Below are 27,064 nucleotides of genomic sequence, written 5' to 3' on the forward strand. Positions count from 1 at the left end.
TCCCCGTGTGTGGTGAGTATCCCATGTCGGGGCCACACCTTAGCAACTGTACGGTATATACTCTTTGGCGCCATCGCTCTCATTCTTTAAGTCACCCTTGTTCACATCTGGCAGCTGTCAATTTGCCTCCAACACTTTTCCTTTCACTTTTTTCCCCATTATGTAGATAGGGGCAAAATTGTTTGGTGAATTGGAAAGCGCGGGGTTAAAATTTCACCTCACAACATAGCCTATGACGCTCTCAGGGTCCAGACGTGTGACTGTGCAAAATTTTGTGGCTGTAGCTACGACGGTGCAGACATACACCTACATCCCCGACATACACACACACATACACACACACACATACACACACACATTCAGCTTTATATAGTAGATATATATATATATATATTATTATTATTATACATTTTTATAGCGCCATTTATTCCGTGGCGCTTTACATGTGAATACGGGGCAAATATAGACAAATACATTAAACATGAGTAGATAACAAGGCACACGAGTACATAAGGAGGGAGGACCCTGCCCGCGAGGGCTCACAGTCTGCAGGGGGTGGGTGAGGATACACTAGGAGAGGGAAGAGCTGGCTGTGCGGCTGTTCAGTAGGTTGAGGATCACTGCAGGCTGTAGGCTTGTCGGAAGAGATGAGTCTTCAGGTTCTTTTTGATATATATATATATATATATATATACAGTGGGGCAAAAAAGTATTTAGTCAGTCAGCAATAGTGCAAGTTCCACCACTTAAAAAGATGAGAGGTGTCTGTAATTTACATCATAGGTAGACCTCAACTATGGGAGACAAACTGAGAAAAAAAATCCAGAAAATCACATTGTCTGTTTTTTTAATATTTTATTTGCATATTATGGTGGAAAATAAGTATTTGGTCAGAAACAAACAATCAAGATTTCTGGCTCTCACAGACCTGTAACTTCTTCTTTAAGAGTCTCCTCTTTCCTCCACTCATTACCTGTACTAATGGCACCTGATTAAACTTGTTATCAGTATAAAAAGACACCTGTGCACACCCTCAAACAGTCTGACTCCAAACTCCACTATGGTGAAGACCAAAGAGCTGTCAAAGGACACCAGAATCAAAATTGTAGCCCTGCACCAGGCTGGGAAGACTGAATCTGCAATAGCCAACCAGCTTGGAGTGAAGAAATCAACAGTGGGAGCAATAATTAGAAAATGGAAGACATACAAGACCACTGATAATCTCCCTCGATCTGGGGCTCCACGCAAAATCCCACCCCGTGGGGTCAGAATGATCACAAGAACGGTGAGCAATAATCCCAGAACCACGCGGGGGGACCTAGTGAATGAACTGCAGAGAGCTGGGACCAATGTAACAAGGCCTACCATAAGTAACACACTACGCCACCATGGACTCAGATCCTGCAGTGCCAGACGTGTCCCACTGCTTAAGCCAGTACATGTCCGGGCCCGTCTGAAGTTTGCTAGAGAGCATTTGGATGATCCAGAGGAGTTTTGGGAGAATGTCCTATGGTCTGATGAAACCAAACTGGAACTGTTTGGTAGAAACACAACTTGTCGTGTTTGGAGGAAAAAGAATACTGAGTTGCATCCATCAAACACCATACCTACTGTAAAGCATGGTGGTGGAAACATCATGCTTTGGGGCTGTTTCTCTGCAAAGGGGCCAGGACGACTGATCCGGGTACATGAAAGAATGAATGGGGCCATGTATCGTGAGATTTTGAGTGCAAACCTCCTTCCATCAGCAAGGGCATTGAAGATGAAACGTGGCTGGGTCTTTCAACATGACAATGATCCAAAGCACACCGCCAGGGCAACGAAGGAGTGGCTTCGTAAGAAGCATTTCAAGGTCCTGGAGTGGCCCAGCCAGTCTCCAGATCTCAACCCTATAGAAAATCTTTGGAGGGAGTTGAAAGTCCGTGTTGCCAAGCGAAAAGCCAAAAACATCACTGCTCTAGAGGAGATCTGCATGGAGGAATGGGCCAACATACCAACAACAGTGTGTGGCAACCTTGTGAAGACTTACAGAAAACGTTTGACCTCTGTCATTGCCAACAAAGGATATATTACAAAGTATTGAGATGAAATTTTGTTTCTGACCAAATACTTATTTTCCACCATAATATGCAAATAAAATATTAAAAAAACAGACAATGTGATTTTCTGGATTTTTTTTTCTCAGTTTGTCTCCCATAGTTGAGGTCTACCTATGATGTAAATTACAGACACCTCTCATCTTTTTAAGTGGTGGAACTTGCACTATTGCTGACTGACTAAATACTTTTTTGCCCCACTGTATATATATATATACACACACACACACCATATAATTGTCTAAGGGTCACTTCCGTCTGTCTGTCTGTCACGGTTATTCATTCGCTGATTGGTCTCGGCAGCTGCCTGTAATGGCTGCCGCGACCAATCAGCGACGGGCACAGTCCGAATAGTCCCTCCCCTACTCCCCTGCACTCACTGCCCGGCGCCCGCTCCATAATCCCCTCCACTCACCGCTCACACAGGGTTAATGGCAGCGGTAACGGCCCGCGGTGTAACGCACTCCGTTACCGCTGCTATTAACCCTGTGTGTCTCCAACTATTTACTATTGATGCTGCCTATACAGCATCAATAGTAAAAATATGTCCTGTTAAAAATAATAAAAAAAAAAAAAAAACCTGCTATACCCACCATCCGCCACCTTTCCCGCTCCTCGCGACGCTCCCGGGACCCCTCCATTGCAAGCGGCAGCTTCCGGTCCCAGGGCTGGTGTGCGACAAGGACCTGCCGTGACGTCACGGTCATGTGACCGCGACGTCATCACAGGTCCTACTCATACCAGCCCTGGGACCGGAAGCTGCCGCTTGCAATGGAGCGGTCCCGGGAGCGTCGCGAGGAGCGGGAAAGGCGGCGGATGGTGAGTATAGCAGGACTTCAACGGGCCTTCGCAAGGTGAGTATATGTTTATTTTTTTTTTTTAAGTCTCTTTACTACGTGGCTCTGTGCTGTATACTCTGTCGCTGTGCAATATACTATGTGGCTGGGCAATATACTACGTGCCTGGGCAATATACTACGTGGCTGGACAATATACTCCGTCACTGGGCAATATACTATGTGGGCATATACTATAAGACACAAAAGCGCACAGAGAGGTCAAAAAATACTCTGTAAAAGTAACAGTAAATAAGCAAGTGCTAGTCAAAAAATGAAAAAATACAGGGTATTTAGTTAATACTTTTTTTTACAAAAAAAGTATGTTAAGCTGCTCCACCAATCGCCAAGGTATACCCATAATAGAGCAGTCCTGTCTAATGTATATAATCCCTATCTGATGTATTTAAAAACCTGATCATCTGTATAGTACCTGCATGAACAGGGTTCAGAGAGAAAATATCCATGTAGAACATGCGAGATGGAACAGCTACAATGCAAATGACCCACAGAGGAGTGGTGGACTCCCCAGTCTTGTAGAAACAAGAGAACAATTATAAAACCAAAAACACATGGGCTACTTGCACAGTGAACAAGTCTGTAGAAACCTGTTCACACCACCAAAGAACTTGAAGACACAAAAGCGCACAGAGGTCAAAAAAAGTAACAGTAAATAAGCAAGTGCTAGTGGGCATATACTACGTGGCTGGGCAATATACTACGTGGCTGGGCAATATACCGTACTACGTGGCTCTGCTATATACTATGTGGCTGGGCAATATATTACGCGGCTGGACAATATACGTGGCTCTGCTATATACTATGTGGCTGGGCAATATACTACGTCACTGGGCAATACACTACGTGGCTGGGCAATATACTACGTAACTGGGCAATTTACTACGTAACTGGGCAATATACTACATGGGCTGGGCAATATACTATGTGGCTGGGCAATATACTACGTGACTGGGCAATATACTACGTCGCTGGGCAATATACTACGTGGACATGCATATTCTAGAATACCCGATGCGTTAGAATCGGGCCACCATCTAGTGTGTTCATGTGAAGGTGTTTATGCATTTACAGCCAGGAGATAACTCCAACTGTACGTGGATCAATGATCTGCATGTGCATTACACAGGGGAACAATTTGAAAAAAAATTTCTGTTGAGTTAGGTTTTTGAGCTGATTTATACTAAATTTGGCATGCTGATTCCAAAAACGTAGTCAGTTTTTTTTCTAGCACGTCAAGTTTTTCCTACACAACTTACCTGCCAGAGAAGCACAATTGCACTGATATCTGTAATACGACTTGTTATCTGATTACAATTCGACTCATATAGAGCTACGTGGCAACTTGTAAGAGTAGTCACAACTTTGTCATGCCTATTTCTTATATTTCATTTTTTGTTCATATTTGTACTATTTAAAAAAAACAAAACACTTTTTAGGTACAGTAGTTTACATAGTTTTGAGAAGACAAAAATCCTATAGTTCAAAAACTTGACGTGATAGAGAAAAACTGAGATCATTTCTGGATTCAGCATCCAAAAATTAATTAAGAACAGTTGTCTGACCTAACTCTTAAAAATTGTGTTCCCCAGTGTTATGGATCAGTAGCAGCCATGCTATTTTAGCTTAAGTCTCTATATGCATTATGGAATTGTAATATATGTGTTTTGTGTGAATGGGGAAAAAGAGTAAGGTTCTCTAGGGACAGGTCCCCTCAGCTTCTAAGTTATTTGCCACTTTAACACTAGCAATGGTGAAGTTTGTAAGGGATGGATTGAATGTCAGTTAGAATTAGACGGTGTTCTTCCCGCAGTCTACTTAGGTACAGTGACATCACTCCCTACTCCAGAAATTCTGACCTGCCTAGTAAAGATCTGCGTATCTATCTATGGAGGAACCTCATCAACTATCTTCAATCAAGAACAAAGGAGAAGTGCCTGATGGAAGTCGTGTCTGATGCATGTCTGATGAAAGTGAAGTCGTGCTTGATGGAAGTCGTGCGTGATGGAAGTCGTGCCTCCGCTACAAAAATGCATAGGCAGCATCAATAGTAAAAAGTTGGTCTGGGATGGGGCGACACACTGGCACTGACTGGAGGTAAAAACTGCACGTGTTTAGACCAAAACTGTGCATAAATATGCCACTGCTTGCAGGATACCTGCAGGCCTCTGTGTTCAGGGCTCCAACAATGCGTTTTCATTATGGACACTGGCTGACTGCAGTCAAGCTTCAAACAACAGTGACAAATTTTCATCATAGGAAGCCGGTGTATTGAAACTATCAAGGAACACTGAAAATAGCTGGGTGTGGAAAAGAATATTAGGCTACTTTTACACATCAGGTTTTTTGTTTCAGACACAATCCGGCTAATGTTGTAAAAAACGGATCTGTTGCAAAGGATAAGTTTTCTGCCAGATCTGGTTTTTATTTTTAACATGGAATTTACAGTGACTTTTTGGAAAAAAAGGAGAGAGAGAGAAAAGAGAGAGAGAGCCCAGAACTGAAAATATGCATGATCTCAATGGAAAATGCTTGGAAAACTGGATCCGCATGCCGAATTGATTGTTTCACATCTCCGATTCACGCGTTTTTGGCCGGTTCCATCACTGTGCGCTTTTTTCGCCGGAAAAAAAAACATTCCTCTGGACGTTTTCTCTGTCCGCCGGAAAGGACTATTTGGACGGATAAGGAAAAAAAAAAAAACGGATGAAATGTCTGCCCATCAGGCGTAATCCGGCGCTAATGCAAGTCTATGAGAAAAAACGGATCCGGCATAAAAAACAAAACAAAAATAAAACGATCCGCTTTTCTCAAAACTTGCCGGATTGTGCCTGAAACAAAAAACTGATGTGTGAAAGTAGCCTTAGGCTACTTTCACACTAGCGTTGGAGTGCGTCGGGCCGAGGTTCCGTCGCTAGCAGTGAAACGGTGGCAGAACGGAGGCATCGGATGCATTGTTCCTACGCATCCGCTGCCCCATTGTAAGGTCCAAAGGTTGTGATGGCTAGCACTCGACTGAAGTGGAGGCGACTGTGCTAGTGAAAGGAACTAAAAGTTCCGAAGTTACTGAATATAAAGATCACTGCTAGGGTTGAGCGAAACGGGTCGAACATTTTTGGCTAAGTCGAGGTTTCATGAAACCCGATCCGACCCCTGTGCGGGGTCGGCCATGCGGTACGCGACTTTCGCGCCAAAGTCGCGTTTCAATGACGCGAAAAGCGCCATTTCTCAGCCAATGAAGGTAAACGCAGAGTGTGGGCAGCGTGATGACATAGGTCCTGGTCCCCACCATCTTAGAGAAGGGCATTGCAGTGATTGGCTTGCTGTCTGCGACGTCACAGGGGCTATAAAGAGGCGTTCCCGCCGACCGCCATCTTACTGCTGCTGATCTGAGCTTAGGGAGAGGTTGCTGCCGCTTTGTCAGAAGCAGGGATAGCGTTAGGCAGGGTCCATTAACCACAAAACCGCTTGTGCTGCAGCGATTTGCACTGTCCAACACCACCCTCGGTGTGCAGGGACAGTGGAAGTTTTTTTTTTTTTTTTTTCCCCTCAGCGCTGTAGCTCATTGGGCTGCCCTAGAAGGCTCCCTGATAGCTGCATTGCTGTGTGTACGCCGCTGTGCAAACCAACTGCTTTTTTCAAAGCACAAATCCTCTTGTTCCTTCCTTTCTGCACAGCTATCTTTTTTGTTTGTCCACACTTTTTATTTCATTTGTGCATCAGTCCACTCCTTATTGCTGCCTGCCATACCTGGCTGAGATTACTGCAGGGAGATAGTAGCTGCCTGCCATACCTGGCTGAGATTACTGCAGGCAGGGAGATAGTAATTGTAGGACATTCCCTGTTTTTTTTTTTTTTGGTGGGAGATTAAGATTGGCAATTTGGCATTTCTGCTAGAGTGCCATCCCTGTGTGTGCCATCTCTCTCACATAGTGGGCCATAGAAAGCCTTTTCATTTTTCTGTATTTTTTTTTGTGGGGTGTATAAATTCTCCCTGATAAAAATACAGTGGGAGATTAATATTGGCCTTTGGGCTTGTGTGCCAGTCCTGAGTGTGCCATCTCTCTCACAAATAGTGGGCCATAGAAAGCCTATTTTATTTTTTTTTGGGTTTTATAAATTCTCCCTGAAAAAAGGGAGATTAATATTGGCCTCTGGGGTTGTGTGCCAGTTGTGAGCGTGCCATCTCTCTCACAAATAGTGGGCCATAGAAAGCCTATTTAATTTTTTTTTTGGTTTTATAAATTTTCCCTGAAAAAAGGGAGATTAATATTGGCCTCTGGGCTTGTGTGCCAGTTGTGAGCGTGCCATCTGTGCCAGCCCTGAGCGTGCCATCTCTCTCACAAATAGTGGGCCATAGAAAGCCTATTTAATTTTTTTTTTTGGTTTTATAAATTCTCCCTGAAAAAAAGGGAGATTAATATTGGCCTCTGGGGTTGTGTGCCAGTTGTGAGCGTGCCATCTGTGCCAGTCCTGAGCGTGCCATCTCTCTCACAAATAGTGGGCCATAGAAAGCCTATTTAATTTTTTTTTTGGTTTTATAAATTTTCCCTGAAAAAAGGGAGATTAATATTGGCCTCTGGGCTTGTGTGCCAGTTGTGAGCGTGCCATCTGTGCCAGTCCTGAGCGTGCCATCTCTCTCACAAATAGTGGGCCATAGAAAGCCTATTTAATTTTTTTTTTGGTTTTATAAATTTTCCCTGAAAAAAGGGAGATTAATATTGGCCTCTGGGCTTGTGTGCCAGTTGTGAGCGTGCCATCTGTGCCAGCCCTGAGCGTGCCATCTCTCTCACAAATAGTGGGCCATAGAAAGCCTATTTAATTTTTTTTTTTGGTTTTATAAATTCTCCCTGAAAAAAAGGGAGATTAATATTGGCCTCTGGGGTTGTGTGCCAGTTGTGAGCGTGCCATCTGTGCCAGTCCTGAGCGTGCCATCTCTCTCACAAATAGTGGGCCATAGAAAGCCTATTTAATTTTTTTTTTGGTTTTCATAAATTTTCCCTGAAAAAAGGGAGATTAATATTGGCCTCTGGGCTTGTGTGCCAGTTGTGAGCGTGCCATCTGTGCCAGTCCTGAGCGTGCCATCTCTCTCACAAATAGTGGGCCATAGAAAGCCTATTTAAATATTTTTTTGGTTTTATAAATTCTCCCAGAAAAAAAGGGAGATTAATATTGGCCTCTGGGCTTCTGTGCCAGTCCTGAGCGTGCCATCTGTGCCAGTCCTGAGCGTCCCATCTCTCTCACAAATAGTGGGCCATAGAAAGCCTTTTTTTTTTTTTTTTTGGGTTTTAGAAATTCTCCCTGAAAAAAAAAGGGAGATTAATATTGCCCTTTGGGCTTGTGTGCCAGTACTAAGCGTTCCATCTCTCTCTCTCTCTCAGTCAGTGGGCCATAGAACGCCTATTTTTGGTTTTATTTGTTTTCTAAATTCTCCCTGAAAAAATCATTTTATTTTATTTGGTTTCTAAATTCTTCCTGATAAAATCATATTTTTTTTATTATTTTTTTTTCTAAAGTCTCCCTGAAAAAAAAAAAAAAAAACAACAAAAAAAAAACAGTGGGAGATTAATATTGGCCTTTCTGCTTGTGTGCCAGTCTTGACTCCTGGGTGTGCCATCTGTCTCTCTCTCTCTCCAATTGTGGTCCATAGAAAGCCTATATTTTTTTTCCTTGATTTGGGTTCAAAAATCTACCAGAGAAAATAACTACATCAATCATTGGTAGAAAAATATTGGCCTCTGGGCTTGTGTGCCACTCCTGACTCCTGTGTGCGTCATCTCTCAGTCAGTGGGCCATAGAACGCCTATTTTTGTTTTTATTTGTTTTATAAATTCTCCCTGAAAAAATCATTTTATTTTATTTGGTTTCTAAATTCTTCCTGATAAAATCATATTTTTTTTATTATTTTTTTTTCTAAAGTCTCCCTGAAAAAAAAAAAAAAAAAACAAACCCAAAAAAAAATTGGGAGATTAATATTGGCCTTTCTGCTTGTGTGCCAGTCTTGACTCCTGGGTGTGCCATCTCTCTCTCTCTCTCTCTCTCTCTCTCTCTCTCTCTCCAATTGTGGTCCATAGAAAGCCTATATTTTTTTTCCTTGATTTGGGTTCAAAAATCTACCAGAGAAAATAACTCCATCAATCATTGGTAGAAAAATATTGGCCTCTGGGCTTGTGTGCCACTCCTGATTCCTGTGTGCGTCATCTCTCACTCAGTGGCCCATAGAAAGCATATAGTTTGTTACATTTGTTTTCTAAATTCTCCCTGCAAAAATCTATTTTTTTTTTTTTTTGCGGTTTCTAAAGTGTTCCTGAAAAAAATAAAAATAAAAAAAAAATAATAGTGTGACATTAATATTAACATTTGTGCTTCAGTGACAGTCCTGCGTGTGGGGCATCTCTCTAATTTGCAGCCACCAAAAAAAGAGTGTGTAACATTGGCCCTGATTTTCGCTGTGGTCTCACCAACCTGTAAAGGGGTAGCTAAATCATACTGAAGTTATAGCTCACCGTGTAAGTTGTGTGACTGCAACAAATAACGTTAGTTTGGTTACGTTTTTAAAACAATGAGGAAGTCTAGTGGAAGAGGTCGTGGCCGGGGGCGTTCATTGTCAGCTGGTAATGAGGGTAGTGGTAGTGGTGGAGCATCAGGTGGTCGTGGGGAAAAAAATATTGCACCTAAGTCTGGAGCTGTGGAGCCAGGTTCGTCGTCCGGCTACACAAGGCCTCGAACGCTCCCTTTTCTGGGATTAGGAAAACCGCTTTTAAAGCCGGAGCAGCAAGAGCAAGTTTTGGCTTATCTTGCTGACTCAGCCTCTAGCTCTTTTGCCTCCTCTCGTGAAACTGGTAAAAGTAAAAGCAGCGCGTCGTTAGTGGATGTTCACGGTCAGGGACAAGTCACTTCCTTGTCCTCTTCAGCAAAAACAACAACAGAGAAGAATGCAGCAGGCGACACAACGGGTTACTCCATGGAGCTCTTTACACATACCGTCCCTGGCTTAGAAAGTGAAGCAGTTAACAGTCCATGCCCATTACAAATTGAATCTGACATGGAGTGCACTGACGCACAGCCACAGCCAGACTACTATGCTGGTCCTTTGACTCAGACCACAACATTGCCCTCGCAGGGTGGTGATCAAGAATCAGACCCTGATGAGACTATGTTGCCCCATCACGAACGCTATACCACCGAACGACACGGTGACACAGACGAAGTTGCGCAGGAGGTACAAGAAGAGTTATTAGATGACCCAGTTCTTGACCCCGATTGGCAGCCATTGGGGGAACAGGGTGCAGGCGGCAGCAGTTCTGAAGCAGAGGAGGAGGAGGGGCCGCAGCAGGCATCAACATCGCCACAGGTTCCATCTGCCGGGCCCGTATCTTGCCCAAAACGCGTGGCAAAGCCAAAACCTGGTGGAGGACAGCGTGGCCATCCGGTTAAAGCTCAGTCTGCAATGCCTGAAAAGGTATCCGATGCTAGAAAGAGTGCAGTCTGGCATTTTTTTAAACAACATCCAATTGATCAGCGCAAAGTCATCTGTCAAAAATGTTCTACTTCCTTAAGCAGAGGTCAGAATCTGAAAAGTCTCAATACTAGTTGCATGCATAGACATTTAACCACCATGCATTTGAAAGCTTGGACTAACTACCAAACGTCCCTTAAGGTTGTTGCACCCTCGGCCAATGAAGCTAGTCATCAACGCAACATCCCTTCCGGCAGTGTAGGACCACCATTTAGCGCACCACCTGCTGTATCTGTGCAGGTATCTTTGCCAGGCCAAAGCAGTCAGGGTCAGGGAATCACCAGTTTCGTAGTAGGAAACTCTGCATCTAGGGCACCGGCGGCAACAATACCATCTCCCACCGTCTCTCAGTCTGCCATGTCCACCGGCACCCCCGCTAGTTCCACGATCTCCAGCTCTCCAGTCCAGCTCACCCTACATGAGACTATGGTTAGAAAAAGGAAATACTTAGCCTCGCATCCGCGTACACAGGGTTTGAACGCCCACATAGCTAGACTAATCTCGTTAGAGATGATGCCCTACCGGTTAGTTGAAAGCGAAGCTTTCAAAGCCCTGATGGACTACGCTGTACCACGCTACGAGCTACCCAGTCGACACTTTTTTTCCAGAAAAGCCATCCCAGCCCTCCACCAGCATGTTAAAGAGCGCATCGTCCATGCACTCAGGCAATCTGTGAGCACAAAGGTGCACCTGACAACAGATGCATGGACCAGTAGGCATGGCCAGGGACGTTACGTGTCCATCACGGCACACTGGGTAAATGTGGTGGATTCAGGGTCCACAGGGGACAGCAAGTTTGGGACAGTTCTGCCTAGCCCACGGTCTAGTAAACAGTTGTCTGTAGCCGTTCGCACCCCCTCCTCCTCCTCCTCCTCCTCGTCCTCCTGCAGAAGCAAGAGCTCGTCCACAGACCGCAGTCGCACAAACACTCCATCCGCACCTGCCACAGTTGCACACCAGGTCTCCCATTATGGGGCAGCTACTGGCATACGTCAGCAGGCTGTATTGGCTATGAAGTGTTTGGGCGACAATAGACACACCGCGGAAGTTCTGTCCGAGTTCTTGCAGCAAGAAACGCAGTCGTGGCTGGGCACTGTAGATCTTGAGGCAGGCAAGGTAGTGAGTGATAACGGAAGGAATTTCATGGCTGCCATCTCCCTTTCCCAACTGAAACACATTCCTTGCCTGGCTCACACCTTAAACCTGGTGGTGCAGTGCTTCCTGAAAAGTTATCCGGGGTTATCCGACCTGCTCCTCAAAGTGCGTGGACTTTGCGCACATATCCGCCGTTCGCCTGTACACTCCAGCCGTATGCAGACCTATCAGCGTTCTTTGAACCTTCCCCAGCATCGCCTAATCATAGACGTTGCAACAAGGTGGAACTCAACACTGCACATGCTTCAGAGACTGTGCGAACAGAGGCGGGCTGTTATGTTTTTGTGGGAGGATACACATACACGGGCAGGCAGTAGGATGGCAGACATGGAGTTGTCAGGTGTGCAGTGGTCGAAGATTCAAGACATGTGTCAAGTCCTTCAGTGTTTTGAGGAATGCACACGGCTGGTTAGTGCAGACAACGCCATAATAAGCATGAGCATCCCCCTAATGCGTCTGCTGATGCAAAGTTTGACGCACATAAAGGATCAGGCGTCTGCACCAGAGGAAGAGGAAAGCCTTGATGACAGTCAGCGATTGTCTGGTCAGGGCAGTGTACATGACGAGGTACCGGGCGAAGAGGAGGTGGAGGATGAGGAGGATGATGGGGATGAGTATATTTTTAATGAGGAAGCTTTCCCGGGGGCACGGGAAATTGGTGGCGTGGCAAGGCCGGGTTCTGGTTTTTTGAGGGACACAAGTGACGTAGATTTGCCTGCAACTGCCCCTCAACCAAGCACAACCGCAGATTTGACAACGGGAACTTTGGCCCACATGGCGGATTATGCCTTGCGTATCCTCAAAAGGGACACACGCATTACAAAAATGATGAACGATGACGATTACTGGTTGGCCTGCCTCCTTGATCCTCGCTATAAAGGCAAATTGCAAAATATTATGCCACATGAGAACTTGGAACTAATATTAGCAACAAAACAATCAACTCTTGTTGACCGTTTGCTTCTGGCATTCCCTGCACACAGCGCCCGTGATCGTTCTCACACGAGCTCCAGGGGCCAGCAGACCAGAGGTGTTAGAGGGGCAGAAATCAGAAGTGGCGTTGGCCAGAGGGGTTTTCTGACCAGGTTGTGGAGTGATTTTTCTATGACCGCAGACAGGACAGGTACTGCAGCATCAATTCAAAGTGACAGGAGACAACATTTGTCCAGTATGGTTACAAACTATTTTTCATCCCTTATCGACGTTCTCCCTCAACCGTCATTCCCATTTGATTACTGGGCATCCAAATTAGACACCTGGCCAGAATTGGCAGAATATGCATTGCAGGAGCTTGCTTGCTCGGCAGCTAGTGTCCTATCAGAAAGAGTATTCAGTGCTGCAGGTTCAATACTAACCGAAAAAAGGACTCGTCTGGCTACCCAAAATGTAGATGATCTAACCTTCATTAAAATGAACCACAACTGGATTTCAAAATCTTTTGCCCCACCCTGCCCGGCTGACACCTAGCTTTCCTATGAAAAGGTCTTGCCTGTGGACTATTCTGAATGACTTTTCCAATCTCGTAATTTTCTTCACCTGATTGTCCAGCATACGACATGTTTCCACCTCACGAAATGGCCAAACTCCCCACACGGGGCCGTGCTATCGACACTTTGCGCTTGGACCCTTGAGAGTGCTGTTTGTCTGAAGAGGTGGGTGTGGCCGCTTTTGGTCGACGGCACTGCCACTGGGTCCCTCATAGTACAATAAAGTGTCTCTGGCGGTGGTGGTGCGCACCCAACGTCAGACACACCGTTGTAATATGAGGGGCCCTGTGCCTGTACCGCCGGCCACAAGACAGTTCCCCCCCCCAGCTCAAACAGTGCTCTACCACTAGCAAAATTATCTCTCACAGCTTCACCAATGTGTAGTCTAGGCGCTGACATCCTTCAATGCCTGGCACTGACAATACCATTGTTTTGACATTTTTGTTATGTTAGGCCTTCGAAGCCTGTCTGCGGTCCCTTCTTTCTACAACTACTACACTGACCAGGCCACTGCTGGCCGTGTTACCCTGGAACCAATTTAAAAGTGCCTACAGTCAGCCCAATTTTGTTATGTTAGGCCTTGGAAGCCTGTCTGCGGTCACTCCTTCCACTAGACTTCCACTGACCAGACCACTGCTGCCCGTGTACCCCTGGAACCAATTTAAAAGTGCCTACAGCCAGCCCAAGTTTGTTATGTTAGGCCTTGGAAGCCTGTCTGCGGTCACTCCTTCCACTAGACTTCCACTGACCAGACCACTGCTGCCCATGTACCCCTGGAACCAATTTAAAAGTGCCTACAGCCAGCCCAAGTTTGTTATGTTAGGCCTTGGAAGCCTGTCTGCGGTCACTCCTTCCACTAGACTTCCACTGACCAGACCACTGCTGCCCATGTACCCCTGGAACCAATTTAAAAGTGCCTACAGCCAGCCCAAGTTTGTTATGTTAGGCCTTGGAAGCCTGTCTGCGGTCACTCCTTCCACTAGACTTCCACTGACCAGACCACTGCTGCCCGTGTACCCCTGGAACCAATTTAAAAGTGCCTACAGCCAGCACAAGTTTGTTATGTTAGGCCTTGGAAGCCTGTCTGCGGTCACTCCTTCCACTAGACTTCCACTGACCAGACCACTGCTGCCCATGTACCCCTGGAACCAATTTAAAAGTGCCTACAGCCAGCCCAAGTTTGTTATGTTAGGCCTTGGAAGCCTGTCTGCGGTCACTCCTTCCACTAGACTTCCACTGACCAGACCACTGCTGCCCGTGTACCCCTGGAACCAATTTAAAAGTGCCTACAGCCAGCCCAAGTTTGTTATGTTAGGCCTTGGAAGCCTGTCTGCGGTCACTCCTTCCACTAGACTTCCACTGACCAGACCACTGCTGCCCATGTACCCCTGGAACCAATTTAAAAGTGCCTACAGCCAGCACAAGTTTGTTATGTTAGGCCTTGGAAGCCTGTCTGCGGTCACTCCTTCCACTAGACTTCCACTGACCAGACCACTGCTGCCCATGTACCCCTGGAACCAATTTAAAAGTGCCTACAGCCAGCCCAAGTTTGTTATGTTAGGCCTTGGAAGCCTGTCTGCGGTCACTCCTTCCACTAGACTTCCACTGACCAGACCACTGCTGCCCGTGTACCCCTGGAACCAATTTAAAAGTGCCTACAGCCAGCCCAAGTTTGTTATGTTAGGCCTTGGAAGCCTGTCTGCGGTCACTCCTTCCACTAGACTTCCACTGACCAGACCACTGCTGCCCATGTACCCCTGGAACCAATTTAAAAGTGCCTACAGCCAGCACAAGTTTGTTATGTTAGGCCTTGGAAGCCTGTCTGCGGTCACTCCTTCCACTAGACTTCCACTGACCAGACCACTGCTGCCCATGTACCCCTGGAACCAATTTAAAAGTGCCTACAGCCAGCCCAAGTTTGTTATGTTAGGCCTTGGAAGCCTGTCTGCGGTCACTCCTTCCACTAGACTTCCACTGACCAGACCACTGCTGCCCGTGTACCCCTGGAACCAATTTAAAAGTGCCTACAGCCAGCCCAAGTTTGTTATGTTAGGCCTTGGAAGCCTGTCTGCGGTCACTCCTTCCACTAGACTTCCACTGACCAGACCACTGCTGCCCGTGTACCCCTGGAACCAATTTAAAAGTGCCCACAGCCCTAATTTATTATGTTAGGCCTTGGAAGCCTGTCTGCGGTCACTCCTTCCACTAGACTTCCACTGACCAGACCACTGCTGCCCGTGTACCCCTGGAACCAATTTAAAAGTGCCTACAGCCAGCCCAAGTTTGTTATGTTAGGCCTTGGAAGCCTGTCTGCGGTCACTCCTTCCCCTAGACTTCCACTGACCAGACCACTGTTGCCCATGTACCCCTGGAACCAATTTAAAAGTGCCTACAGCCAGCCCAAGTTTGTTATGTTAGGCCTTGGAAGCCTGTCTGCGGTCACTCCTTCCACTAGACTTCCACTGACCATACACTGCTGCCCATGTACCCCTGGAACAAATTTAAAAGTGCCTACAGCCAGCCCAAGTTTGTTATGTTAGGCCTTCGAAGCCTGTCTGCGTCCCGTTCTTTCAACTACAACTACACTGACCAGGCCACTGATGGCCGTGTTCCCCTGGAACCAATTTTAACTTGCCTACAGCCAGCCCTATGTTATTATGTTAGGCCTTCGAAGCCTGTCTGCGTCCCGTTCTTTCAACTACAACTACACTGACCAGGCCACTGATGGCCGTGTTCCCCTGGAACCAATTTTAACTTGCCTACAGCCAGCCCAATGTTAGGCCTTTGATGCCTGTCTGCCGTCACTCCTTCCACTAGGCCTCCACTGACCTGTCTATTGCTGCCCGTGTACCCCTTGAACCAACCTAATAAAATATTTTAAAAATTAATTTGATTATAAAAAATAAGATCGTGTTGAGATTTCAAATGCAGACATTTTAACAATCAAAACAAACACACAGCAAATATCTGGAACTGTACTACAAAGGTCCAACAGCTACAATTTCTTTCTCCTGCAAGAAGTTAACTGAAAGTTTTTTGGAGTTGTTAACACAGATATGGCATCCACCGAGTGTTGTCCTGTCGCGTCTCCTTTAAATTATTTCCAATAAGATGTTAAACTATTAATTTAATAAAATCAATAATTAAAAAATTAATTGAGTAAGTCAAAAGCACATTGCAAATAAACATTAATTACAAATCAAGAAGCATGGCGCGTCCAAGGGTGAGTAGATACCGAATAAGAATATAATCACCCTCGGACGCGCAATGCTTATTTAAAACAGCCTTCCTTCCTAAGAATCAGCCCTTCCGTGGTGTAGAGAGAGGTTGTGTTACACTCCAAGGTGTTCCCCAGGTTGCCTTTCCTGAGCTTCGATCTTCCGGCTCTCGTTTAGTAGCTGTTGGAAACTACGCTGCATTAGGCCTACTAATTGTGTATGGGTGAAACAGTGGCGCATCTGCGGTCCCTCCTTCCACTAGGCCTCCTCTGACCTGTCTACTGCGGCCCGTGTACCCCTTGAACCAACCTAATAAAATATTTTTAAAATTAATTTGATTATAAAAAATAAGATCGTGTTGAGATCTCAAATGCAGACATTTTAACAATCAAAACAAACACACAACAAATATCTGGAACTGTACTACAAAGGTCCAACAGCTACAATTTCTTTCTCCTGCAAGAAGTTAACTGAAAGTTTTTTGGAGTTGTTAACACAGATATGGCATCCACCGAGTGTTGTCCTGTCGCGTCTCCTTTAAATTATTTCCAATAAGATGTTAAACTATTAATTTAATAAAATCAATAATTAAAAAATTAATTGAGTAAGTCAAAAGCACATTGCAAATAAACATTAATTACAAATCAAGAAGCATGGCGCGTCCAAGGGTGAGTAGATACCGAATAAGAATATAATCACCCTCGGACGCGCAATGCTTATTTACAACAGCCTTCCTTCCTAAGAATCAGCCCTTTCGTGGTGTAGAGAGAGGTTGTGTTACACTAAGGTGTTCCCCGGGTTGCCTTTCATGAGCTTCGATCTTCCGGCTCTCGTTTAGTAGTTGGTGGAAACTACGCTGCATTAGGCCTACAAATTTGGTATGGGGTGTAGAGACAGGTTGTGTTACACTCCAAGGTTTTCACCAGGTTGCCTTTCCTGAGCTTCGATCTTCATGCTCTCGTTTAGTAGTTGTAGAAAAGTACGCTGCATTAGGCCTACAAAATGGGTATGGGGTGGAGAGAGATGGTGTGTTACACTCCAAGGTGTTCCCCAGGTTTCCTTGCCATTGCTTCGGTCTTCCGACTCTCGTTTAGTAGTTGTAGAAAAGTACACTGCATTAGGCCTAAAAAATGGGTATGGGGTGGAGAGAGATGGTGTGTTACACTCCAAGGTGTTCCCCAGGTTGCCTTTCCTGAGCTTCTATCTTCAGGCTCTCATTAAATTGTGGTTAAATGGAACAACTGCATTTGGCGTACTAGTTGGTTTGGGGCCTACTATCGGTGTCTGCCACTCCTTGCTGTTCTCCTGGTTTCCTGTCCTGAAATTCCATTTTCAGCCTCTCGTTAAGTAGTTGTTAATGTTAGACTGCATTTGGCCTACTTGTTGGGTTGGGGCCTACTATCGGTGTCTGCCACTCCTTGCTGTTCTCCTCCACTGAACAAAGCTGTGCCGCCTGTTTACTACGGTTGCCAATGTTGAACTGCATTTCGACTACTTACTGATTTGGCCCTACTCTCTGTGTCAGCCTCTCATTCCAGTTGTCCTCCACTGCAATGCCCCCTGGTTATTCCTGTGTTACCAATTTTGAACTGCATTTAGCCCACTTTCTTCTTTGGGCCTATATCTGTGTTTCCACTTCATCGTGCCCATTGCCCAGCCAGTGATAGATGAGTCTGCTGGTACACTGACCCATAACGCAACATTCCCCGTGCACGCTACACAACAACATTGTGACCCTGCTGAAAGTCAGGTTGCTCTTCCCGCATACCATACCACCTTACACGGGGACAAAGAGGAAGGTGCAGATGAAAGTGCAGGTTCCTTCATCAGGTGGGGGGAGGAATACTAGTTGGCGACGTCACTGGCACAGGGCCTCTCATAGTACGCAAAAGTGTTGCTGCCGGTGGGAGGCGCCCCCGCCGTGCAAACACACCGCTGTACTTTGAGGGGCCCTGTGCCAGTGCCAATGCCAACGAGTGGGCCCCCCCTGCTTGCTCAGGTTCACAGCACTTGCAAAGTTGAAATACTTACCTCTCCCTGCTCCACTGCCGTGACGTGGTCCAGATTTCCTGGGCCCACTAATTACTTGAACCAGCCCTACCCCCCACAACTTTAGCCAAATGACCCCCAATTTCAAATGCCTTCCAATTATTATAAGGTAAATTACGCTTGACAAGCTTCATTAAGAAGAATGGATGGTATTGACATTAAAATGTGTACTCTAGGTGTTTTCCTGGCCCCCACTCACTGCCGACTATGCTGCCCCATTGACTTGCATTGGGTTTCGTGTTTCGGTCGATCCCGACTTTACGTCATAATCGGCCGATTTCACTCGACCCGACTTTGGACAGAGTCGGGTTTCGCAAAACCCGGCTCGACTCTAAAAAGGTCAAGGTCGCTCAACTCTAATCACTGCACACGTTCAAGAGGAAGATATGCTTCAAGTGGAAATTTATTTATAGTGGATTCAAGACAAAGCGACTGGTAAGTGTTTGACGTTTCGGCTAATACATAGCCTTGGTGACAACGTCGCTGGAAAAAATACAAAAAATACAAATATTTACAATCAGGTATATACAATGATTGATGCAATCTAATGTGTCATTAGTTACGCTCACTACCTCACAGCGCCGGTCACAGCCTGGACACTGGAGTATCTACACCGGTTGGCCCTAGGAGTACCAGCACCAGCTCCAGCTCAGACACGGAAGTGTCAGCTTTATACCACCATACCATTCATGGACATATGTCGAACCCACCAGCTAAGTATATCCTAATTACTTCTAATCACTACTTATTTCTCTGTCTCTAATGCAACACATCTCATATCTTATGTTCTCAGTCAGTGCTGCACACATGCTGATTACACGGGTACCTTACCTTATGGAGCATTAATTAAACATGCCTGTTGGACTCCATAACCTATGACATTGAAATGGTTTTTTGCCGTTAAACATACCCACAGGTCAGGTTCTTTACTTTACCTTTGAAGCCATAACAGCACAAGTATAGATTCTCATCATTATGCCTTTCAACAGGCTCCTGGCACATGACCTCGATATTTACCTATTTTGTCCAGAGAGGCATTGCTCAGCCCGGAACATACAGCAACTTACGAAACCACCAGGGTAGGTCCATGTTACCCTCCACATGTTCTAACATACTCCAACATATTCATAGGGAGCATTCACACTTATGTACATTCTTCAATATCTATTCCTGACAGGACGTAACCTTCGTCAATACTTCACCTATATTATCCTGAACTAAGACAGACTCTGCACATTGGGTAGGCCACCCCTTTGCCTTGTGTTATTACTTTGAAATGATTATTATACGCTCATGTAACTTAATTGCATAGACCACCCCATTGCCTTGTGTAATTATTTGGAAACAATTACTATACGCTCATGTAACTTATTTGCATGCACTATTCCATGTACACACATCTGTGTACACATATTTGAATATGCATTTCCTTTGACTAGTCTCTCGCTATATATATATCCCATTGCTATAATACCCCCATCATCTATTGGAGTACATCTCGTTACATTGTCTCACAGAGTCATTACTCTGTACATGAACATCACAAAAACTTTGTATATCTTGTATATAGTGTACAGAACATGATTGCATCAATCATTGTATATACCTGATTGTAAATATTTGTATTTTTTGTATTTTTTCCAGCGACGTTGTGACCAAGGCTATGTATTAGCTGAAACGTCAAAACTTACCAGTCGCTTTGTCTTGAATCCACTATAAATAAATTTCCACTTGAAGCATATCTTCCTCTTGAACGTGTGCAGTGATGTTTATATTCAGCCCCATTGTAAGGTGCGGGGAGGTGGGGGCGGCGTTCCGGCCGCGCATGTGCGGTCGGAAAAAGCGGTCCGTCGGCAGCAAAAAACGTTACATGTAACGTTTTTTGCTCCCGGCGGTCCGTCACAACACGGCGCAACCGTCGCACGACGGTTGCAACGTGTGTCAATGCGTCGCAAATGTTAATCTATGGGGCAAAAATGCATCCTGCAAACAACTTTGCAGGATGCGTTTTTTCCCCTAAACGACGCATTGCGACGTATTGCAAAAAACGCCAGTGTGAAAGTAGCCTTTCTCAGGATTTTTTATACTAGTCTCAGCCCTTGGTAAAATATATATGTAAATAAAAAATATCATAAGGCTGTACAACTTCATAAGTAAATGGATATGACTTGTGTGGGTGACAGAAAACACCACAATACCTACATATAAGTGAATTTTTTCGCAATGTAATGTCTTACCTGCTCTTCAATCAGGTCACCGTCTGGGTCTTTCACTTGTCCATTGAAAAACACGATGGCATTTTCTAGTTCTTTTGCCCACTGTGCCAATCCTTGCTATAAGAGTGTATTGTATGTTTTAGACAACCACTTACTGGTTATTATACCAAATAGTCTACATGAAAGGATAAAACACTCACTCTTGTACATCTCTGTTTTTCTTGATAAGTTGCAGATGAAGACAATGGTATGGTCAGGTCTACATGAACATTACAGTCTATCGTAAGCCAAGATGAAGGGGCATTGTGGCATTTCCAATCAGCTGGTTTTGCTGTGCTCTGAAATCACACAAATATAAGCCTGAATATAGAGTCATTATTTCCGGTCTTGGACATTCCTATAATTAGACCGCTATTTTCCAGATCTCATTGTCCAGCTCTCCACTCCATACAGCCATTTGTGATAGGGACGATGCAACGTTTATGGTCACGGTCAGACGTCAGGAGTCAGAGGTGGAGGTTCGAGCTCCTCACATGGACTGAAAGTGGCTGTGGTTCATGTAATCAACTCCAGGAGCCCCATGGCTGGCATCACACACATAAATGCAGCTTTTACACACAAGCATTTTCTGTCTGCATGTTGTTCAGGAGGATCAATACCAGAGATGGTCATCATTGAAGAGGTATTTCCAAAATCACAACGCGGTCTTATAATAACGTACATATGTCCAGCTCTGCTATAATCAGCTCATGATGTATTATTATTATGCATGGTTTATATAGTGCTATCATATTCGCAGCACTTTACAGTCATTATCGTCACTGTGTAGCTGTGACAAAGATCTACCTACAGATCGAGACGCGGCACTAGACTCTTAGCGCCTCAAGTGTACATTCACAGAATTTGAGGACTCCTGATGAACACTATGTTTTTAACCCCTTTACCCCCAAGGGTGGTTTGCACGTCAATGACCAGGCCAATTTTTACAATTCTGACCACTGTCCCTTTATGAGGTTATAACTCCGAAACGCTTCAACGGATCCTGGTGATTCTGACATTGTTTTCTCATGACATATTGTACTTCATGATAGTGGTAAAATTTCTTTGATAGTACCTGCGTTTATTTGTGAAAAAAACGGAAATTTGGGGAAAATTTTGAAAATTTCGCAATTTTCAAACTTTGAATTTTTATGCAATTAAATCACAGAGATATGTCACACAAAATACTTAATAAGTAACATTTCCCACATGTCTCCTTTACATCAGCATAATTTTGGAACCAATTTTTTTTTTTGTTAGGGAGTTATAAGGGTTAAAAGTTGACCAGCAATTTCTCATTTTTACAACACCATTTTTTTTAGGGACCACGTCTCATTTGAAGTCATTTTGAGGGGTCTATATGATAGAAAATACCCAAGTGTGACACCATTCTAAAAACTGCACCCCTCAAGGTGCTCAAAACCACATTCAAGAAGTTTATTAACCCTTCAGGTGTTTAATAGGAATTTTTGGAATGTTTAAATAAAAATGAACATTTAACTTTTTTACACAAAAAATTTACTTCAGCTCCAATTTGTTTTATTTTACCAAGGGTAACAGGAGAAAATGGACCCCAAAAGTTGTTGTCCAATTTGTCCTGAGTACGCTGATACCCCATACAGGTCCTTCTCAAAAAATTAGCATATAGTGTTAAATTTCATTATTTACCATAATGTAATGATTACAATTAAACTTTCATATATTATAGATTCATTATCCACCAACTGAAATTTGTCAGGTCTTTTATTGTTTTAATACTGATGATTTTGGCATACAACTCCTGATAACCCAAAAAACCTGTCTCAATCAATTAGCATATCAAGAAAAGGTTCTCTAAACGACCTATTACCCTAATCTTCTGAATCAACTAATTAACTCTAAACACATGCAAAAGATACCTGAGGCTTTTATAAACTCCCTGCCTGGTTCATTACTCAAAACCCCCATCATGGGTAAGACTAGCGACCTGACAGATGTCAAGAAGGCCATCATTGACACCCTCAAGCAAGAGGGTAAGACCCAGAAAGAAATTTCTCAACAAATAGGCTGTTCCCAGAGTGCTGTATCAAGGCACCTCAATGGTAAGTCTGTTGGAAGGAAACAATGTGGCAGAAAACGCTGTACAACGAGAAGAGGAGACCGGACCTTGAGGAAGATTGTGGAGAAGGACCGATTCCAGACCTTGGGGAACCTGAGGAAGCAGTGGACTGAGTCTGGTGTGGAAACATCCAGAGCCACCGTGCACAGGCGTGTGCAGGAAATGGGCTACAGGTGCCGCATTCCCCAGGTAAAGCCACTTTTGAACCATAAACAGCGGCAGAGGCGCCTGACCTGGGCTACAGAGAAGCAGCACTGGACTGTTGCTAAGTGGTCCCAAGTACTTTTTTCTGATGAAAGCAAATTTTGCATGTCATTCGGAAATCAAGGTGCCAGAGTCTGGAGGAAGACTGGGGAGAAGGAAATGCCAAAATGCCTGAAGTCCAGTGTCAAGTACCCACAGTCAGTGATGGTGTGGGGTGCCATGTCAGCTGCTGGTGTTGGTCCACTGTGTTTCATCAAGGGCAGGGTCAATGCAGCTAGCTATCAGGAGATTTTGGAGCACTTCATGCTTCCATCGGCTGAAATGCTTTATGGAGATGAAGATTTCATTTTTCAGCACGACCTGGCACCTGCTCACAGTGCCAAAACCACTGGTAAATGGTTTACTGACCATGGTATTACTGTGCTCAATTGGCCTGCCAACTCTCCTGACCTGAACCCCATAGAGAATCTGTGGGATATTGTGAAGAGAAAGTTGAGAGACGCAAGACCCAACACTCTGGATGAGCTTAAGGCCGCAATTGAAGCATCCTGGGCCTCCATAACATCTCAGCAGTGTCACAGGCTGATTGCCTCCATGCCACGCCGCATTGAAGCAGTCATTTCTGCCAAAGGATTCCCGACCAAGTATTGAGTGCATAACTGAACATTATTATTTGATGGTTTTTTTGTTTGTTATTAAAAAACACTTTTATTTGATTGGATGGGTGAAATATGCTAATTTATTGAGACAGGTTTTTTGGGTTATCAGGAGTTGTATGCCAAAATCATCAGTATTAAAACAATAAAAGACCTGACAAATTTCAGTTGGTGGATAATGAATCTATAATATATGAAAGTTTAATTGTAATCATTACATTATGGTAAATAATGAAATTTAACACTATATGCTAATTTTTTGAGAAGGACCTGTATGTGGCAGTAAACCACTGTTTGGGCGCATGGGAGAGCTCGGAAGGGAAGGAGCGCCGTTTGACGTTTCAATGCAAAATTGACAGGAATTGAGATGGGACGCCATGTTGCGTTTGGAGAGCCACTGATGTGCCTAAACATTGAAACCCCCCACAAGTGACACCATTTTGGAAAGTAGACCCCCTAAGGAACTTATCTGGATGTGTGGTGAGCACTTTGATCCACCAAGTGCTTCACAGAAGTTTATAATGCAGAACCGTAAAAATAAAAAATCATATTTTTTCACAAAAATTATATTTTTGCCCCCAATTTTTTATTTTTCCAAGGGTAAGAGAAGAAATTGGACCTCAAAAGTTGTTGTCCAATTTGTCCTGAGTACGCTGATACCCCATATGTGGCAGTAAACCACTGTTTGGGCGCATGGGAGAGCTCGGAAGGGAAGGAGCGCCGTTTGACGTTTCAATGCAAAATTGACAGGAATTGAGATGGGACGCCATGTTGCGTTTGGAGAGCCACTGATGTGCCCAAACATTGAAACCCCCCACAAGTGACACCATTTTGGAAAGTAGACCCCCTAAGGAACTTATCTGGATGTGTGGTGAGCACTTTGACCCACCAAGGGCTTCACAGAAGTTTATAATGCAGAGCCATAAAAATAAAACAAAATTTTTTTCCCACAAAAATTATATTTTAGCCCCCAGTTTTGTATTTTTCCAAGGTTAGCAGGAGAAATTGGACCCTAAATGTTGTTGTCCAATTTGTCCTGAGTACGCTGATACCCGATATGTGGGGGGAACCACCGTTTGGGCGCATGGGAGGGCTCAGAAGGGAAGGAGCATCATTTGGAATGCAGACTTAGATGGATTGGTCTGCAGGCGTCACATTGCGTTTGCAGAGCCCCTAATGTACCTAAACAGTAGAAACCCCCCACAAGTGACCCCATATTGGAAACTAGACCCCTCAATGAACTTATCTAGATGTGTTGTGAGAACTTTGAACCCCCAAGTGTTTCACTACAGTTTATAACGCAGAGCCGTGAAAATAAAAAATCTTTTTGTTTTCCCACAAAAATTATTTTTTAGCCCCCAGTTTTGTATTTTCCCAAGGGTAACAGGAGAAATTGGTCCACAAAAGTTGTTGTCCAATTTGTCCTGAGTACGCTGATACCCCATATGTGAGGGTAAACCCCTGTTTGGGCACACAGGAGAGCTCGGAAGGGAAGGAGCACTGTTTTACTTTTTCAACGCAGAATTGGCTGGAATTGAGATCGGACGCCATGTCGTGTTTGGAGAGCCCCTGATGTGCCGAAACAGTGGAAACCCCCCAATTATAACTGAAACCCTAATCTAAACACACCCCTAACCCTAATTCCAACGATAACCCTAACCACACCTCTAACCCTGACAGACCCCTAACCCTAATCCCAACCCTATTCCCAACTGTAAATGTAATCTAAACCCTAACCCTAACTTTAGCCCCAACCCTAACTGTAGCCCCAACCCTAACCCTAGCCCTAACCCTAGCCCTAGCCCTAACCCTAACCTAATGGGAAAATGGAAATAAATACATTTTTTTATTTTTCCCTAACTAAGGGGGTGATGAAGGGGGGTTTGATTTACTTTTATAGCGGGTTTTTTAGCGGATTTTTATGATTGGCAGCCGTCACACACTGAAAGACCCTTTTTATTGCAAAAAATATTTTTTGCAATACCACATTTTGAGAGCTATAATTTTTCCATATTTTGGTCCACAGAGTCATGTGAGGTCTTGTTTTTTGCGGGACGAGTTGACGTTTTTATTGAAAACATTTTCGGGCACGTGACATTTTTTGATCACTTTTTATTCCGATTTTTGTGAGGAAGAATGACCAAAAACCAGCTATTCATGAATTTCTATTGGGGGGAGGCGTTTATACCGTTCCGCGTTTGGTAAAATTGATAAATCAGTTTTATTCTTCGGGTCAGTACGATTACAGCGATACCTCATTTATATCATTTTTTTATGGTTTGGGGCTTTTATACGATAAAAACTATTTTACAGAAAAAATAATTATTTTTACATCGCTTTATTCTCAGGACTATAACTTTTTTATTTTTTTGCTGATGATGCTGTATGGCGGCTCGTTTTTTGCGGGACAATATGACGCTTTCAGCGGTACCATGGTTATTTATATCTGTCCTTTTGATCGCGTGTTATTCCACTTTTTGTTCGGCGGTATGATAATAAAGCGTTGTTTTTTGCCTCTTTTTTTTTTTTTTTCTTACGGTGTTTACTGAAGGGGTTAACTAGTGGGACAGTTTTATAGGTCGGGTCGTTACGGACGCGGCGATACTAAATATGTGTACTTTTATTGGTTTTTTTTTTTTTATTTACATGAAGAAATGTATTTATGGGAATAATATATTTTTTTTTTTTTTCATTATTTTGGAATATTTTTTTTTATTTTTTTTACACATTTGGAAAATTTTTTTTTTACTTTTTTACATTGTCCCAGGGGGGACATCACAGATCAGTGATCTGACAGTTTGCACAGCACTCTGTCAGATCACTGATCTGACATGCAGCGCTGCAGCCTTCACAGTGCCTGCTCTGAGCAGGCTCTGTGAAGCCACCTCCCTCCCTGCAGGACCCGGATCCGCGGCCATCTTGGATCCGGGGCTGGAGGGAGCAGGGAGGGAGGTGAGACCCTCGCAGCAACGCGATCACATCGCGTTGCTCCGGGGGTCTCAGGGAAGCCCGCAGGGAGTCCCCTCCCTGCGCGGTGCTTCCCTGCACCGCCGGCACATCGCGATCATCTTTGATCGCGGTGTGCCAGGGGTTAATGTGCCGGGGGCGGTCCGTGACCGCTCCTGGCACATAGTGCCGGATGTCAGCTGCGATAAGCAGCTGACACCCGGCCGCGATCGGCCGCGCTCCTCCCGTGAGCGCGGCCGATCGGCTATGACGTACTATCCCGTCCAGGGTCAGATAAGCCCAGGGCACCTCGACGGGATAGTACGTCTAAGGTCACAGAGGGGTTAATGGTGTAATAAAGATTTTGAATTTAAGGAGCTGGAACATCCATTTTTTCCTCTTTTGCCTACTCTACGTCCAGTCAAGACGGAGTTCCATGCACCTGTGGCTATCGGTGAGCTGGCTGGGGCTATTCGGCCCATTTGTTTATTTTGATTTATCATCACTGTCCTCATTGGGACTCGCAAT

The 27,064-nt window shown here is 44.6% G+C and overlaps 1 protein-coding gene across 1 annotated transcript in view; it reads right to left on the reverse strand.

Annotated features, from left to right (window-relative positions):
• ODR4 (odr-4 GPCR localization factor homolog) overlaps positions 1-27,064 on the reverse strand; it is a 175,678-nt gene that overhangs the window by 68,853 nt on the left and 79,761 nt on the right. Inside the window, exons 7-8 of the mRNA XM_069737243.1 lie at positions 20,794-20,931; positions 20,615-20,710 (exon numbers count right to left, since the gene is read on the reverse strand). Coding sequence (XP_069593344.1) covers positions 20,615-20,710; positions 20,794-20,931 — 234 coding nt within the window. The remainder of the gene's footprint in view (positions 1-20,614; positions 20,711-20,793; positions 20,932-27,064) is intronic.

Source organism: Ranitomeya imitator, chromosome 8 (genome assembly GCF_032444005.1).
Source record: "Ranitomeya imitator isolate aRanImi1 chromosome 8, aRanImi1.pri, whole genome shotgun sequence".
Taxonomy (NCBI): domain Eukaryota; kingdom Metazoa; phylum Chordata; class Amphibia; order Anura; family Dendrobatidae; genus Ranitomeya; species Ranitomeya imitator.